Source organism: Rhododendron vialii, chromosome 2a (genome assembly GCF_030253575.1).
Source record: "Rhododendron vialii isolate Sample 1 chromosome 2a, ASM3025357v1".
NCBI classification, from domain to species: Eukaryota; Viridiplantae; Streptophyta; class Magnoliopsida; order Ericales; family Ericaceae; genus Rhododendron; species Rhododendron vialii.
In genome coordinates this window covers 29,991,524-30,010,608 of record NC_080558.1, presented here as the reverse complement: position 1 = coordinate 30,010,608, position 19,085 = coordinate 29,991,524, and the positions used below count along the sequence as shown (strand labels likewise).

Sequence of the window (19,085 nt, the reverse complement as noted above, 5' to 3'; positions counted from 1 at the left end):
AGAATTTGCACAAACCCAAGCTTGGCAACGGGAGAGAATGTTTCTGAATAATCAACACCATAAGTCTGGGTGTACCCTTTGGCAACCAGACGAGCTTTGTGGCGCTCAACAGTGCCATCAGGAAGGTACTTAACAGTATAGACGTACCCAACAACAGCCGACAGTAATTTGACCAACAGGAAGAGTAACCAACTCTCACGTGCCATTATTATGAAGAGCAGACATTTCATCCTCCATAGCTGTCCGCCACTCAGACAGTGATAATACCCCCTGAACAGTGTTAGGAACAAAAACAGAGAAGATAGTAGTAGTGAAAGCATGGAAAGATGGAGAGAGATGATCATATAAGATAACCCGAGAAAGAGGATGAGTAGTGCGAGAACAATTAGAAAAACCATATTTTACCGGCGGGTGGCGATTCTCACGAGTCGGATAGCGAGGAGCAAGCGGATCTGGCAATGGGGGGGGGGGAAGACAAAGGTGCTGGCGAAGATGATTTGACAAGCTGGGAAGGTTCTGTAGGTGGAGGCTGGGGTGGTGTCGGTGTGTGGGAATACCGAACATAAACCTGCAAAGGGTTAGGTAGAACAATACTAGTTGGAACAGCCATAGGTAACACAAACTCTAGGGTAAGGAGATCATTGTAGTAACAGGATCCGAGTAATATGGCAAGGACTCATTGAACGTGACATCAGCACAGACAAAGTGACAACGTAAGGTAGGAGACTAACATTGATACCCCTTCTGGGTGTGTGAGTATCCCAGAAAAATACACCGAAAAGACCGAGGATCAAGTTTACTCCTATCAGGGTCAAAAGCATGGACATAACAGGTACACCCAAAAACGCGAGGGGGTAATGAATGGAGAGGCCGTATGGGGAACTTGACGAGCCTGAGGGAAGCCATACAACTCATAACATGTGTCCACCCAATGATTGGTCCCCTCACAGTAAGTACACAACTGAGCACCACGACCACAACCTCGGCCTCCCCCTATCATGCAGCCACCACGACTAAATGTACGATCACCTCGACCACCAATAACAGTGTCTGTACGGCCACCAAAACCACGACCATTCATCCCAAAATTGTGACCACAACCTCGAAACCCAAAATCACGGCCACGACCACGGCCATGACTGACTGAGAACACAGAGCTATTAGAAATAGCGAAAGTCAAAGCAGAACGGTTAGGAGCTAGTGTACCAGAAGTAGGCAATGACTGTCGAAGACGATTGAATACCTCGCTGAGAGGAGGTAAGTCACAGTCCCCCAAAATCTGATTACCCATAGGTTTGAAAGTGGATGATGCACCAAATAAGAAATGAGTAACCCTCATGCGCTCACGCTGGCGCCATATAACCTAAATATCAGTAGAAAGTGGCTCACAAATATCCAACTCATTACAAATACGCCGGAACTTAGCATAATAATCCTCAAAAGAATCATCACCCTAAGATATATTAAAGAAAGACTGATGAAGATCATACGTACGATGAAGATTGTAGACACCTAAATACAACTCTTTTGCCTGTGTCCACACCTCTCTAGCTATATCATAAAACATTAGCGTACTAGCAACCTATTCCATCATACTATTCCATAACTCTGAACGAATACAGGCATCAACAGGTTTTTAGGCCCTATATGTGGGTGCATCTACTGCAGGGGGCTCACTTATCAAATAAGAGTCCTCCGACTGACCCATATAATACAGCTCAACAGCTTTAGCCCAAAGAACATAATTGCCCCCATTTAATGGTGTGGAGGTAATAGGGCGCTTGTCGCGAGACCAAGAACCACTAGATAAGCTACCAACAAGAGTAGAACCGAAGCTAGAAACAGTACCAGAATCAGAATCCTTCTTCTGCTCAGACATTTTACCAAACAATGTAGAGGCACCACAAACAATAAATCACCACAACCTCAACCATGCAACAAAAAAAGAAAGAAAGAAAAACCAACTGATCCAGCAACCAACGAAGGAAACTTCTACCAACACTGACCAAAGACATGCATCAAACTACTACCAACAATACTAATACGAATACCAACAGCCATAGATCCTCCGCAACCCAAACTTTCATATCAGAAGTAACGGATAAAGCAAAAACAGTCCAGACATGCATACTACAAAAAACTGTTGAATAAAAAACAACCTGGGAGGCCAACAGATCACGAACTCCTGGTGAATTGAAACCCAACAAACATATTGCTGACTATTTCAATCTAAATCGAGTGGTGGAGGGCTATTTCGAGCATGTATAAAGGCCGAAATCAATTGGGTCCTGATTTTCGAAGAGTTTTGAAGGCCGAAACCAACAGGGTTTTGATTTTCAAGGGGTATTGAAGGTCGAAATCAATTGGGTGAGGAGCGTTCTAGGGTTTCGAGGCTGGGTAAGAGGTTTGGGGTTTGGGGTTCAGGCGAGGGTCACTGGAGGGGTGCCGGTGGCTGGCGAGGGTCGTTGAAGGGTCACGGTGGCTGGGTTATGGCTAGATCTGAGTTTATGGCTGGAATATGGTGGCTAGGGTTTGCCGTTTACTATTCACAGATTGTGACACTGTTCACGACGGCTACAGTAGTTGATTTTGTGGGCTAGGATTAGAATCTATGGTGGGTTAGGTTCTAGCTCTGATACCATGTTGTTTAGAGAATGGGAGAGAAGTGTTTTAGGGTGTTAATTAACCCTTACACACACAGACTTTATTTATATTATGAGATACTCATTACAATGACTCAATTAGCCAATGTGGGACTAACTTAAGCCTGACAATATTCTAACAACTAATACTCAAAAAAGGAAGGAAAATTTCAGAAAGGGAAAGAAGAGATCCACATATGATGATAGAACCAACACAGTGGCCAGAACTAAAGGCCAAAGCGGTACCAAATCAATCAGCTCCTATGGTCTGGACTAGGGAACCAACTGTGCTTAAACAGAAGGCAAAAGAGATAGAAAAGCCTGGGGGGCAAACAAACAAACCAACCCTTGCTCAAAGACTTGCAGGGAGAGGCCCAAGTTCATCTGGAACTTCTGTTCTGTCAATTAAAGAACGAAAAGCAGAATTCAAGAAGAGTTTGAAAAAGAAGATAACAGAATTTCAACAGGTGTTGATGGAGGATGATGAAGATGACGACTTGCTGTTTGTCGATAGTTTGGATATCATGAAGGATGACTTCAAAGATGATAAGAATGAAGTAGACTCTCAAAAGTCTACTACTTTTGGCCAAGCATTGGATACCATCCAATTTGGGTCAGTTTCTCCTACTAGACTTCTTTGCAATATGATTTTAGTCTTGCCAAAAACTTTTCAGGTAAAACCTAATCAACCAACAAGTTTGGAAGGAGATGTTAAGGATAAAACAGATGCTATAGTTGAAATAAATGAACGAGAAAGATTTTCAGTGAGAATCCATACGAGTTGAAAAAGACACAAAAGGAAAAGATGTTATTGTATTAAGGTCTCCTGATGATGCTTTGGTTAGGCATTTAAAACCTTTATATATTATGTCACATATCAATGGTCAACCTATTAATAAAGTTTTAGTTGATAATGGGGCTATTGTTAACATCTTACCTTCAAAAATGATGAGGGTTCTGAACAAAAATGCATCAGACTTGATTCAAATGGAAATAGCAGTTGGTAACTTTGCAGGAGGATGTTCACCTGCTAAAGGTGTGATCACTTTGCAACTTCAGATTGGAAATAGGAAAATGAATACTACTTTCTTTGTTATTGATTCTTTTTCCAATTACAATGTCTTGTTAGGTAGAGATTGGATTCACATAAATGGTTGTGTTCCTTCTTCTTTACATCAGGCGTTGATATTCTAAAGCAAGGACACAATAAAGAAGCTACAGAGATGGAGATTTTCTAGGCAGATAAGCATCCATTCAAAGTAGATACCAACAATGTGGAAGCAGGTCTGTATGGTGAAGACCTGTGGCCAATCAAAATTGAAGGTTCAGAGGTGAAGTCAGTAGGAGCAAGTCTCACTGAAAGTCAATTTCTTGAGAATATTAAGGATGGTTTCCAGGAGATAAGTAAGGATTTTGTTAGACCTAATATAATATAAGGTCTAGTGGCTCTGAATCAAGGGTTTCTTATGTCTAGTGGTGTTTTGAATTATGTAGATGAAGAGTTGGCTACTTTAAAAGCCATTTTTAAGAGGTTGTTTTCTTTTATTGTGTCTAGGAAATTGGAGGCTAATGAGCCTATTTCTTGTAATTGGGCAGACTGTGTAGTAGATGATAGTCCTTTTTAACTCTTAAGGAATTAGCTATGGAAGATCTTAAAACTGCTCCTGCTAAGCTTGATGATCTAGGAGGAAAAGTTAAAGATCCTTTAGAGGATTTGAATGTAGGTACAAAAAAAGATCCTAAAATTCTTCATGTATGTGCTTTTTTACCTGATGAAATGAAGGATCGTTTGAAGTACTTGTTGTCTGAATTTAAAGATTGTTTTGCTTGGGATTATCCTGATATGCCTGGTTTGGATAGATCATTGGTTGAACATAGGATTCCTATTAAGGAGAATTTTGTTCCATACCAACAGACCCTAAGACAAATGACACCTGAAGTACAAAGAGAAGTAAAGAAAGAGATGGAACGATTATTTAAGGCCAAATTCATTAGGCCTGTTAGGTATGTGGAATGGATTTCCAACATTGTTCCTGTAATTAAAAACAATGGAAAAGTTAGAATTTATGTTGATTTCAAAAATCTGAATACAGCATCACCTAAAGATGAATATCACATGCCTGTTGTAGATCATTTGGTTGATGCAATTGCAAGCCATCAATTTCTTTCTTTCATGGATGGATATTCTGGTTATAACCAGATATTCATTACTGAAGAAGATACACACACACAAAACTGCATTCAGATGCCTAGGGTATATTGGATTATTCGAATGGATTGTGATGGCATTTGGATTGAAAAATGCAGGTGCGACTTACCAAAGAACTATGAATACAATTTTCCATGACTTAATTGGAAGATTCATGGAAGTCTATATTGATGATGTAGTGGTTAAATCCCATACATTCGATGAGCATATTGACCATTTGAGGCAAGTCTTGCTGAGGATGAGGCAATACAAGTTGAAGATGAATGCAACAAAGTGTGCTTTTGGAGTCACTGCAGGAAATTTCCTAGGATTTTTAGTGCATAAGAAAGGGATTGAAATTGATAAGGATAAAGTTAAAGCCATAATGGAAGTACAGCCTCCAACAAATAAACAAGAACTCCAACAGTTCTTGGGGCAAGTCAATTTCCTGAGAAGATTCATTTCTAACTTATCTGTGACAACTCTTGCTTTTTCACCACTTTTGAAGCTAAAATCTCAAAAAAGATTTCAGGTGGGATGAAGAACTTCAGAAGGCTTCTGAATTTTTATAACAATCATTAGTTAAGCCTCTTGTTCTTATGCCAACAATATCTGGTAAACCCTTGAAATTGTATATTTCAGTCAGTCATGTCACGCCTTGGATTTTCAACAAAATAATAATAACCTTTCATAAGGAAAATCATCGCTAAGGTACACCATAATACCCCAATAGCTTTCCCATAATCCATCCAAGAGTACAAATAGGTCCAAAGTTTACAAAAGTGGCACATCGGCCCCAAAATTCCATAGTTAAACAAAAGACGACAAGTTTAGAGATTACATGATTTTCAAGTCAAAAGAATAGCTCAAAATTACAATTACATCACCCAAAAGAAATTTTACAAAGATGTCAAAGTAATTTTTCCATGTTAGCCCTCTAAGTGATGAAGTCGTATGCACATCAAGCACTCCACATCAATGCCCTTGAGGTGTACCTGAAAATGATAATAGGTTGAGCTACACTAGCCCAGTAGAGAAATCTTTGCTCAAACTTCATGCATATGAGATGGTTTATGCACCGGAAGAACAATGACAACAATGAGGTTTCCCACAAGAACAGGAGCAAGAAGATATGACATGATAACCGACACTGTTCTCATACAAGAGATTTAACAATCTCTAAGTTCTCCGCTTTCATTATGTCAAGTGTTCTCGATTTCATTACTGGGCATTCGGGACCCCGTGCATCCCGTAGTCATTCCGGCATCACACCATGCGGTGGATCCGTGGATTTCTTGTGCACTACCAGGCATTTGGGAACCCATGCATCCCGTTTCCGGCATCCCACCTCTTAGTGGTTCTATGGCTTTCTTCGTATCATTCTATCATTCTAAATTGTGATTTTTCATTCTACAAGCCTCAATACCATAAAGCACGACATATGACAAGTCCGTATTATTCTTAAAACAAGCCACAGTGCTCACATAATAACCCGAATGCATAAACAAAGGAACGAGTATCATATTCATTTAGTTTTACACCTTTCTTTGTTATAACGGGAGCCAAAAGAGTGGGGACGAACAACGAATCGTTGGAATGCGAGCAATCATGTTTAGAAGTGATTAGAATGTGATTGGAGAGTGTTAGAAGTGATCGGAGATCAATACAATCGACGAATGATCAACAAAGTTCAAAATAATTTTCTGAGTCATTGGTACCAATACCTCAAAAAATTGGTATCGGTACCAAACCAATCCAATAAGCAATCAGAGTCAAGGTATTGGTATCGGTACCAAACCAATCCAGTGAGCAATCAGAGTCAAGGTATTGGTACCTCAAAAATTAGTTATCGGTACCAAAGGTACCTGTACCTCAAAAAAGTGGTATCGGTACCACTGCATTACAGTGGGCGATTTACAGAAAAATCAAGAAAGAGCATAACTTCGAATCCAACCAAATAGAGCACGATTTTGACACACAATCAATTCATAAACATGTAGAGAGAGTAAGAAATCCCTACCTCGATTACTAAAGCCGAACCCAAAGAGATTGATCAAGCCTTAGAACTCCAAAGTTGAAACCGAGCAAGAAAACTCCTCTCCGAGCTTGTTCCAACAAAACCCAAGGTTGAGAGCCCGTGAGGATGATGATTTGGTGAAGGATCTTGGGGGGTTTTGAACTTGGAGTGGAATTTTTGAGTGAGTGGGTGAGAGAGAAAGGAGAGAGCCGATGGAGAGAGAGGCATGGGGTGTGTGTGTGTTTGGGAAAATTTGTTTCTCTACACCACACACTCCTACATATATATATATATATATATATCCATACATATACACCTTACACTAGCACCCCTTCCACTTATAACTCTATCACATTGATCCCAAATCAATTAAACTCCACAAATTTCTTATTCTAGTATTTATAAAAAAAAAATTAAATACTTTCCGAAAATACAGGGCTCTACATTCTACCCTCCTTAAAAAAAATTTCATTCTCGAAATTTGATAACCATACTCAATCAAATTACACATCACATAAACATGACCAAGTCACAACAACAATCATTATGCAATAACGGTATGACTTAAAATTTTAAACTTAGACGCTTACAATGGTTTCTACGCCAGAAACAAGTGCGGATACTTCTCCTTAACCTCATATTCTCGTTCCCAAGTCGATTCTTCCTTGCTTTGGTTATTCCATAAGATTCGTACTAACGATATTGTCTTACCCCTCAACACTTGATCACGCAAATCTAGGATACGAATCTGTTCCTCCCCATATGACGCATCGGCTTCTAACTCAAGTTCAGACCACTCTAAGACATGAGATGGATCCGGCTCGTATTTCCTCAACATGGACACGTGAAACACGTCATGCACTCCCGAAAGCTTCGGTGGCAAAGCCAAGCGATATGCTACTTCTCCAATCTTCTCAATGATGTCAAACGGCCCAATATAACGTGGTGAAAGTTTCCCTTTCTTCCCAAAACGTGACAAACCTTGACGTGGTGATACCTTAAGAAATACGTGATCCCCTTCTTCAAATGATAACGGTCGGCGACGAAGATTGGCATAATTCTTTTGGCTACTTTGTGCGGTCAACAATCTTTGACGAATCACCTTGACTTGTTCGGTCGTTCTCTCTTGAGCTTCCAAAAGGCGTTGGCGAATTGCTTTCATGCTCTCAGAGGTCTCCTGGCCTTAATCATATCTGGTCCTACTAATGTAGCCTCGCCTTACTAGGTCCAATACACGGGTGATCTACACGGTCTCCCATACAAGGCCTCATACAGTGCCATTTTGATACTCGATTGATAACTATTGTTGTACGCAAATTTGACCAACGGCAAATGATCCTCCTAATTACCCTGAAAATCCATGACGCAAGCCCAAAGCATATCCTCCAAAATTTGAATTGTTCGCTCGGATTGCCCATCTGTTTGAGGATGATACGCGGTGCTAAACAAAAGATTGGTGCCAAGAGCGGCCTGCAAACCCTACCAAAAGCACGCGGTAAACCTCAAATCTCGATCGGATACGATAGAAACGGGGATTCCATGAAGACGGATAATCTCTCGAATGTACAATCGGCTAAGCGTGTCAATCGAATCGGTAACTTGAATAGGTAAGAAGTGAGCGGTTTTGGTCAAACGATCCTCAATCACCCATATAGCATCGTGTCCCCTTGGCAACTTCGGTAAACCCGTAACAAAATCCATGGTCACGTTTTCCCATTTCCACTCGGCTATTGGTAACAATTATAACTCTCCCGCGGGTCGTTGATGTTCGGTTTTCACTTGTTGGCACGTGAGACACTTAGACACGAAAATAACGACATCCCTCTTCATTTTGGACCCCCAAAATTGTCTATGCAAGTCATGATACATTTTCGTCCCTCCCAAATGAACGGCTAACGGAGAATGATGGAACTCTCCAAAATTTCTTCCTTTACACGAAATGGGTACGAACAACTTTCCTTGATAACGTAAGCCCCCATCGGTATGAATCATCCACCCTTCTTGAGCCTTCCCACTAAGGAATTTGGTACGAAGTTCCTCCGCTTCCTCGTCGTGTTGTTGTGCTTCAATGACTCGATTTGATAAAGAAGATTGATCGGTCAAATGGCATAAGGTTACCCCATCCCGGACTTCCTTAAAGTGCAATGCGTAGAATCCCAAATCATTCATCATTTTCCACTCGTGAATCGCTAGACTGGCAAGGTGTGCCGGTTTTCTACTCAATGCATCGGCCACTACATTCGCTTTCCCCGGGTGATATTGCAAATCGAAGTCATAGTCCTCCAAGTGTTCCATCCAACGTCGTTGTCGCAAGTTAAGCTCTTTTTGAGAGAATAAGTACTTAAGGTTCTTATGATCGGAAAGGACTTCGAATCTCTCACAGTACAAGTAATGACGCCAACTCTTCAACGCAAATACAACGGTTGTAAGTTCGAAGTCGTGTGTAGGATAATTCCGCTCGTGAGTTTTCAATCGCCATGACCCATACGCTACCACTCGCTCCAATTGCATCAAAATGCACCCAAGCCCCTCTTTCGAAGTGTTGCGATAAACGGAATAGCCAACTCCATGTTCAGGCACAATCAAAACCGGTGCGGTCGTCAATCGTTTCTTCAATTCCTCAAAAGCTGTCTCACATGCGTCACTCCAAACAAAACGTGTCCCCTTCCATGTCAACCTAGTCATAGGTGCCACCAGATGCGAAAAGTCTTGGACAAAACGACGATAATACCCTGCCAAACCCAAGAAACTACGAATCTCGAACACATTTTTCGGTCGCTGCCAATTCATAACAGACTCTATCTTCCCCGGATCCACGGACACTCCACCATTCAAAACCACATGACCCAAGAATTTAACCTCGGATAACCAAAACTCGCACTTACTAAGCTTCACGTACAAATGATGCTCTCTCAAGAGTTCAAGAATGATAGTGAGATGAGAATGGTGTTCCTCCTCTGAAGTTGAGTATATGAGAATGTCGTCTACAAAAATGACCACGAAGCAGTCAAGCTAAGCACGAAAGATACGATTCATTAAGTCCATGAAAGTAGCCGGCACATTTATCAACCCAAAAGGCATAACTACGAACTCATAATGACCATAACGTGTACGAAAAGCAATTTTCGGAATATCCTCTCTCCGGACCCTTAATTGATAATAACCGGACCTCAAATCGATTTTAGAGAAACAAGTCACACCCCGAAGTTGATCAAACAAGTCATCAATTCTAGGCATTAGATACTTATTCTTAACGGTGACACGGTTGAGCTTACGGTAATCGATACACAAATGAAGTGAGCCATCCTTCTTTTGCACAAAAAGTGCCGGAGCCCCCTACGGAGATGTGCTCGGATGAATAAACCCCAAATTTTCCAATTCCTGCAACTGGACCTTTAATTCCCTAAGTTCGGCGTGAGCAAAACGATAAGGTGGTATGGAGATTGGTGCGGTACCGGGAAGCAACTCGATAGTAAACTCAACTTCTCTCTCGGGAGGTAGACCGGGTAGCTCCTCCGGAAACACATCCGGGAAATCGCAAATAATAAGGGGTAACTCCCCACGCGTGGACACATCCTTATCTAGAGTTAAACTCGCCAACAAAGAATAAATGGACTCTCGCTCTCGAGACCCACATAAATACGGCTCCAATGGTTCCCGACATTTCCCAAAGAACTCAAAACAAGCACCCTCAGGTGGACAAATACGAACTCAATGCTTGAAACAATCGATAGTGGCATGAAACATAGATAACCAATCCATTCCCAGAATAAGGTCAAAGCTCGACATTCCCAATACAATGAAATCAAAGGTGAAGCGGCAATCATGAATAAGAAGTTCGTAGTCTCGACAAATACGATCCAAAGGTGTCCTACCCCCTACGGGTGTCTCAACAAATAACGGTGGACTCAGACTTTCAGTTTTCAACTCCAAAGCACACACAAGGGATGCAACAATAAATGAATGAGATGCTCTAGAATCAAAGAGTACTTTAGCAAAGGAATTGAACAATAGAAATGTACCCCTCACAATCGCAGATTCTGGAGCATGAGAAGTAACTGAAGGTGGTAGAATAGCATAAGTGATGGCAAAACCCTTCCCTGAGTAGTTTGATTCTGCACAAATCCTCCCCGCTGTCCTGAAGCCTGAGAAGGAGAAGAAGAACTCGCACCCCTTTCATTCTGAGAGCCCTGAATGGTAGTGGTCTGACGGAAATGTGGTTGTTGCTGTCTCTGCGTACCCCTGAATGACTGCTGGCCAAACCATGCCTTGACCCCAGCTGCTGCACGGAACCCGACTCACTACGAGCACCTCTCACTCTACGAGGACAATCCTTGGCCAGATGGCTAAACTCCCCACACACATAACACTCCTTCGACCGGCAATCTACACGAAAATGGCCCGGCTGACCACAACGGTGACACGTAACTGCTGGCCTGGAATGAGCTCCTCGAACCCTAGAAGAAACGGTAGATGCCCTAACACTTGGTTGGCTTTGAGTTGCAGAAGACGACTCCCCTGGCCTTTTCCTCCCCTGGTTCTCAAAAGTCCCCGAAGTACTAACGGTAACGGTAACGGTCGGTTGCCTTGGTTTCCAAACTCCACTATTTCTCTAAGACTCCTTCGGTATTTCGACACTCCTCGCGCACTCAACAACCTCGAAATATCTCATCTTGTGCTGAGCCACTACCAATCTCTTCACGAAATAATGCAAATCCCTCTCGAAGCGTCGACACTTCCTATCTTCGGTTGCTACTAGCTCAGGAGGAAATCGTGACAAGGACTGAAACCTCAATGCATATTCAGAAACGGTCATATTACCCTGCTCAAGCTTCTCAAATTGATCCCTCAATTGGTCACGAGATGGGTCCGGAAAATACTGACTTGCAAATAGATCCTCGAATTCAGCCTACGTCAAATTTTCAACATCGGGCACATTCACCTGAGCCGCGGTCCTAGCTGCCCTCCTCGCGTCCTTCCTACCTTCTAAAATAGATTCCCACCACTCACTGGCCTCTTCGACAAGTTGAACGACCACGATACTCACCCACAGGTCATCTTCGGTAATTTTAAGAGCGGTGAAGTTCTTACGGATTTGCGCCAACCAATGGTTAGCCACAAAAGGGTCAGTACTTGCCCCATCAAACAAAGGTGGATTTAGATGACTAAATTCTCGCATGGCTACTAAGGCCTGACTGTTTGCATTATCCCTAGGAGGAGGTTGCAAGAGGTTTGCGGCTGCAAGTGCCGCAACAATATCCCTAGCAAGAGGGTTCTGAACATTCCACACCCTCGAATTTGGCCTGGCCCCCAATTCCACATCCCCATGCGAAGCTTCCCCATGCTAGCTATCCTCGTCTTCTAACGGTTCCACATGACCACGACCACGGCCACGAGCACCCCTATTTCCGGCTCCACCCCGTCTATTACTGAGTTTCGGAGGCATCTTGCTACAAGATTAAGAGAGAAAACTATCAACCGCAACATATTTACTATGAGGCCAAACCCACAACTTTCCAACACGAGTTAATAACTCTACGCCACTCTACGATAAAGTAAATGCAATGCCACATAATTCCATGAATGTCAATCACACAAGCACACACATGTCATGTAAAAGATGCAATGCTTTTTGAACCCATGAGACTAAGTCTCCCCACGGTCTCGAGGTATTCTAAACCTAAGCTCTGATACCAAGTTGTCATGCCCTGGATTTTCAAAATAATAATAATAACCTTTCATAAGGAAAATCATCACTAAGATACACCATAATACCCTAATGGCTTTCCCATAATCCATCCAAGAGTACAAATAGGTCCAGAGTTTACAAAAGTGACACATTGGCCCCAAAATTCCATAGTTAAACAAAACACAGCAAGTTTAGAGATTACATGATTTTCAAGTCAAAAGAATAGCTCAAAATTACAATTACATCTCCCAAAAGAAATTTTACAAAGATGTCAAAGTAATTCTTCCATGTTAGCTCTCCAAATGATGAAGTTGTATGCACATCAAGCACTCCACATCAATGCCCTTAAGGTATACTTGAAAATAATAATAGGTTGAACTACACTAGCCCAGTAGAGAAATCGTTGCTCAAACTTCATGCATATGAGATGGTTTATGCACCGGAAGAACAATGACAACAATGAGGTTTCCCACAAGAACAGGAGCAAGAAGATATGACATGATAACCGACACCGTTCTCATACAAGAGATTTAACAATCTCTAAGTTCTCCGCTTTCATTATGTCAAGTGTTCTCGATTTCATTACCGAGCATTCGGGACCCCGTGCATCCCATAGTCATTCCAGCATCACACCATGTGGTGGATCCATGGCTTTCTTGTGCACTTCCAGGCATTTGGGAACCCATGCATCCCGTTTCCGGCATCCCACATCATAGTGGTTCCGTGGCTTTCTTCGTATCATTCTATCGTTTTAAATTGTGATTTTTCATTCTACAAGCCTCAATACAGTAAAGCACGACATATGACAAGTCCGTATCATTCTTAAAACATGCCACAATGCTCACATAATAACCTGAATGCATAAAGAAAGGAACGAGTATCATATTCATTTAGTTTTACACCTTTCTTTGTTATAACGGGAGCCAAAAGAGTGGGAATGAACAACGAATCGTTGGAATGCGAGCAATCATGTTTAGAGGTGATTAGAATGTGATTGGAGAGTGTTAGAAGTGATCGGGGATCAATACAATCGACGAATGATCAACAAAGTTCAAAACAATTTTCTGAGTCTTTGGTTCCAATACCTCAAAAAGTTGGTATCGGTACCAAACCAATCCAATAAGCAATCAGAGTCAAGGTATTGGTATTGGTACCAAACCAATCCAGTGAGCAATCAGAGTCAAGGTATTGGTACCTCAAAAATTAGGTATCGGTACCAAAGGTACCGGCACCTCAAAAAAGTGGTATCGGTATCACTGCATTACAGTGGGCGATTTGCAGAAAAACCAAGAAAGAGCATAACTTTGAATCCAACCAAATAGAGCACGATTTTGGCACACAATCAACTCATAAACATGTAGAGAGAGTAAGAAATCCCTACCTCGATTACTAAAGCCGAACCCAAAAAAATTGATCAAGCCTTAGAACTCCAAAGTTGAAATCGAGCAAGAAAACTCCTCTCCAAGCTTGTTCTAACGAAACCCAAGGTCTAGAGCCCGTGAGGATGATGATTTGGTGAAGGATCTTGGTGGGTTTTGAACTTGGAGTGGAATTTTTGAGTGAGAGGGTGAGAGAGAGAGGAGAGAGCCGATGGAGATAGAGGCGTGGGGTATGTGTGTTTGGGAAAATTTGTTTCTCTACACCACACACTCCTACATATATATGTTTGTATCCATACATATACACCTTACACTATCACCCCTTCCACTTATAACTCTATCACATTGATCCCAAATCAATTAAACTCCACAAATTTCTTATTCTAGTATTTATAAAAAAAAAATTTATAAGATTTTCCGAAAATACGGGGCTCTACAAGTCATCAGTCGATTGGTAGTCTTTTGGCTCAAGACAATGAAAATGGTCATGAACAAGCCATATATTATCTTAGTATAAGATTAAATGAGTGTGAAGTAAAATATAAACTAATTGAGAAGTTATGCCTTACATTGTATTTTTCTAGAATTAAATTAAGGTATTATATGTTGCCATCAACAGTGCATGTGATTGCACAAACTGATATTATTAAATATATTTTGACAAGGCCTATCTTAAGAGGTAAACAAGGCAAATGGCTTTTAGCATTAATAGAATATTTCTTACAATATGTGAAGAGCAGTAAAAGGTCAAGCATTAGCCGATTTTCTCGCAGATCATCCTAGTATGGTAATGGAAAATGATGAATTTGAGATTCATATGGTTGAAATAAAACCTTGGAAACTTTCATTTGATGGTTCTAAAACTGATAGAGGAGTTGTAGCAGGTGTAGTTTTTACATCTCCCAAGGGAGAACTATTACAGTTTTCTTTTCAACTAGATGAGAACAAAATTTTGTCCAATAATCAAGCTGAATACGAAGCTTTAATTATTGGCTTAGAAATTGCAAAAGAATTGAATATAAGACATTTAAGTGTTACAGGAGACTCATGGTTGGTGATTCGATAGGTAACAGGTGAATATAAGTGCAATAATCCATTATTAGAATTACAACTGCGAAAAGTTAAAATTCTTATATCATACTGTGATGATTTGCAATTACAACATATTTATAGATTAGAAATTGGTGAGGCCAATCAAATGGCACAAATTGCTTCTAGGGTTAGAATCCCAGAAGGACAAAATGAAAAATTAATAAGAGTGCAAAAGAGATTCTTGCCTTTCTCTGTCGAACGAGATAGAAATGACTTGGTTGTGATGGAAATAAACTTATTTGATGATTGGAGAATTCCAATAAAGAAGTTTTTGGAAAGCCCAAATGAAAAGACAGATAGGAATATAAAGCAAAGGGCTGTCAATTATATCATTTTAGGTGATGATTTATTTATAAAGTCATCAGATGATGTTTTATTAATTTGTATTACAAAGCCTGAAACAATGACAGTGATGGGTGAAGTTCATGAAGGAACTTGTGGATCACATCAATCTGGGGAAAAAATGAAATGGTTAATTAAGAGATATAGCTATTTTTGGTCAACTATAAGAAAAGATTGCATTGCATATGCAAAGGGTTGTCAAAAATGTCAACAGTATGGGCCAATTCAAAGGGTCCCAGCTTTTCCTTTATAGTCAATTGTTAAACCATGGCCTTTTAGAGGTTGGGCAATTGACGTGATTGGTGAAATCAAGCCTCATTCTTCTTTACAACATGAATTTGTAATGGTGGCTACGAATTATTTCACAAAATGGACATAAGCCATTCCGTTAAGAAGTGTGGCTCAAAAACAAGTGATTGATTTCTTGGAGGAATATATTTTCTGTCGATTTGATATTCCTAAAACAATTACGGTTGACCAAGCATCTGTGTTTAATGGTCAGGAGGTAATGGCTTATGCTAGTTCATATGGATTCAAAGTTTTAAACTCTTCTCCCTATTATGCTCAAGCGAATGGACAAGTGGAATCTACCAATAAAATTATTAAAAATACTTTGTCCAAAATGATTACTGATAATCCCAGAGAATGGTGTGATTTATTGCCAAGAGTTTTGTGGGCTTATAGAACATCAAAAAGGGATAGTACACAGGCTACACCATACGAGTTGGTATATTGTCAAGCTGCAGTTTTACCTATCGAAATCAATGTCACTTCTCATAGAGTTGCTAGACATTATGATCCATGTAATTTTGAGTTTGAAGAAGCAATGTATCAAGAACTAGATGGATTAGAAGAGTCTAGAATAGATGCCTTAAATAATATACAAGCCCAAAAGAAAAAAGTTAGAAAGGGTGTATAATAAAAGAGTCCATGAAAAGTCATTCGCGGAAAGTGATTTAGTTTGGAAGGCAATTTTGCCTTTAGACAAGAAAAAGAAAGGAAGATTTGGCAAATGGTCTCCAAATTAGGAGGGACCATTTCGTGTGTTGAAAGTTCTTAGGGGTGGAGCATACCAGTTGGAATCGATTCTCGGGATCGCCCATGAAAGAATAATCAATGGAAAATATTTAAAGGCATATTTCCATCTCCTTGGGAGTCAATCGATTCATGAAGATAATAGAGCATTTAAAAGACTTCAAATAAAGTCTTCTTGTTAATGCAATATGTATGGCAATAAATGAAGTAAGTTGGGAGATGTATGGGGTTTCCAATTAACTAAGATAGTTAATTATAAGCCATAAAAGTTGTGTACATTTAACTTAAGAAAAGAAGTTGAAAGGCTATGACGGCAATTGGTGATTTTTAATTGATTAGAGAATAAATCATTTCAAGTAAGGTTAGATGAAACTCTGTCAAGTAAGGTTATAGTTAACATAATAGCTTGTAGATTGAGGCCTACTTTTCATTCATAATAAGAACATATTACATTGCCTACTCATAAGGAAATAAAAACTAAAAGCACAAGTAGAACATAGATTGAGCCTACAAATCTATGATTCAGTAGGTGCGATGGGATTGCCCTCAGCATCGATCTTGATGATTTCAATGTAATGTGGGAAACTCCAAGTCACAACAACATGGAATTTGTCCCAAGCATAAGTCAGGAAATCATGCTCCTTGCCCCTCGCAATTTCTTCTGCATCCATCTTTATCTTCTTGTTCACCAATGGCCTCATGGCCATAACCCTCTTCTCAGCTTTGGCTAGGAGTTCAGCCCTGTTGTAGGTCTTGGTCTTTAGCCAACTTTGGTGTTTCTTGAGAAGGCTTTTTGAAGGATTCGGTGGAAGAACCCAAGTAGAATTCTCAAGTTCCATTACTTTGTTATGAAGCTTGACTACTTTGTTGTGGTTCACTTCATAATCGACCCAAAATGGGTCGTAATGAGCAGCAGTACTTGTTTTCATCCAAAGCCTTATAAGAGGCAAAGTAGATTTAAACCCATGAAGATGGGTGGTTATGAGATTACTCTCATAAAATTGGAGAGTTTCACATGCCCACAGAAAATTAAGATATGGGACGTGTTCTTCCAGGATATGAACATCCAAAAAGGCAAAAGTAGCCATTACTTCCTTGTCTATAGTTTCTTCAGAATTAGCATAAATTGAATAGCCCATATGGGCCTGAGAAAGTGGAGGATCATACCTCAATTTACTTAATTCCTGAAACCAATCAGGGTTTTCAAGAAGAGGGGTTATGTCTGGTTGATCATCTGAAAAATCAACAGGGCAGCAAGGCTTTTGAACTACCTCTTTCCAATAGTTTTGCTGATTTTTAGCCTTTTCAAAAAGGGATTCATGGCTCTCCAAATTCAGTTTTCCACCTGCCTCTGCCAGTTGAAATGGCATTGGTCTGTAAGTCATTAAGAGCAAGGAGTCTAGTAGCATAGCCCTTGGTTCTTCCCTAACCCAAGGAAATTGGTAACTGACTTTGACGTATGAACGTCAGATGCTTGAGTTTGGATATGTAGGAGGCATCTCCATTCTTACAATAACCCTTTCAATGGGTGGTTTGATGCCCCATAGTGCAGGAGGATTGGAAGCTAAAGGATCATCCCAGCCATAAATGGTTGTGATGGAAGAGAGTGGACAATTGATAGAGGAGTTACCTTCTTCAAAGGTAGGTGTGGGTGCTTTCACGTCAATTTCCATGATTTCAAGGTTATGATTATTGGCTACCATGATCAAAGAGAATAATATGGTAGGGTTTTGATTCGGAGTTTAGATTGATTGATGAAAATGAATTTATGTGGGGTTCAATTTATAATCAAGGAGAGAAGGTGGCGATTCAGTTTTCTAGGTAGTTATTACCCATGATCTCCACTATTATTAAGAAGTGGAAGAGTCATTCGGCAGCTTATTCAAATTTTGAAGTATTAACTGTGTTAACAGAGATTAATATCAACATACTGACGAAAAGATCATTAAATACAAGCTGAGATTAAACCTCATATGACAGGTTGGACACGAATCAACTTGAACAAAAGTAAGTTAATTAGCCTCAAAAGAACAGGCTAAACATACATTTCAAAATTAACAAAGATTAACAACTTGCAAGGCCAAACACAAGGGCCAAAATTAGTGTTGTTTACAAATAACTACTGAATTTTGGACTTATACTCCATGAAAAGTTTGGTGAAATAGCTCCATCTATTATCTATGACATTGTATCTCTCCTGATTCTTCAAGATGTCATCTCTGGCCATAGACACCATTGTTTTGATTCCTTGCTCGTCATAGTTGATGTTAACCAATTCATGGTTGATCAGCTCTTTCTGTGCTAGCAATGATGTTCTTTCTTCTCTGAGTTTGCCCAAACGAGCAATTAGTTTGACCTCTTCCACATCCATCTGGTGCAGCCTATCTTTCAGTTGATGGATAGTATTTCCCATTACATCTAGTTTGCTAGAGACATCAGCAAACTGGTTTATGGTTTCAAGTTTTTCCTTCATTTCCTTTTGACAATATGCTGCCACAGTTAGGTTTTCACTTAGGCTTGACCAAAATTCTTCAAGTCTAATGTGCTCTGATCGTGGAAGAACTTTCTTTGATATCAAATGGCTCACACAGCTAGTGAAAGCTGAGGTATAATCAGTAGCAATCTCTGCCAAAGGGAGTTCCAGCATTCTAAAGAAGGATTTCACTTCATCTTTAGTTTCTTCACTGAGCTCATAGAAGGC

At 40.3% G+C, this 19,085-nt stretch overlaps 1 protein-coding gene across 1 annotated transcript; it reads right to left on the bottom strand.

Annotated features, from left to right (window-relative positions):
* Positions 1 to 10,558: 10,558 nt before the first annotated feature.
* On the bottom strand, positions 10,559 to 13,240 carry LOC131317402 (uncharacterized). The gene is made up of 7 exons (XM_058346958.1): positions 13,123 to 13,240; positions 12,341 to 12,392; positions 12,214 to 12,297; positions 11,790 to 12,150; positions 11,505 to 11,756; positions 11,159 to 11,381; positions 10,559 to 10,992 (listed from the first exon to the last, which is right to left on the bottom strand). The coding sequence occupies exons 1-7, from the start codon at positions 13,238 to 13,240 to the stop codon at positions 10,559 to 10,561; spliced, it is 1,524 nt and encodes a 507-aa protein (XP_058202941.1).
* Positions 13,241 to 19,085: the final 5,845 nt, after the last annotated feature.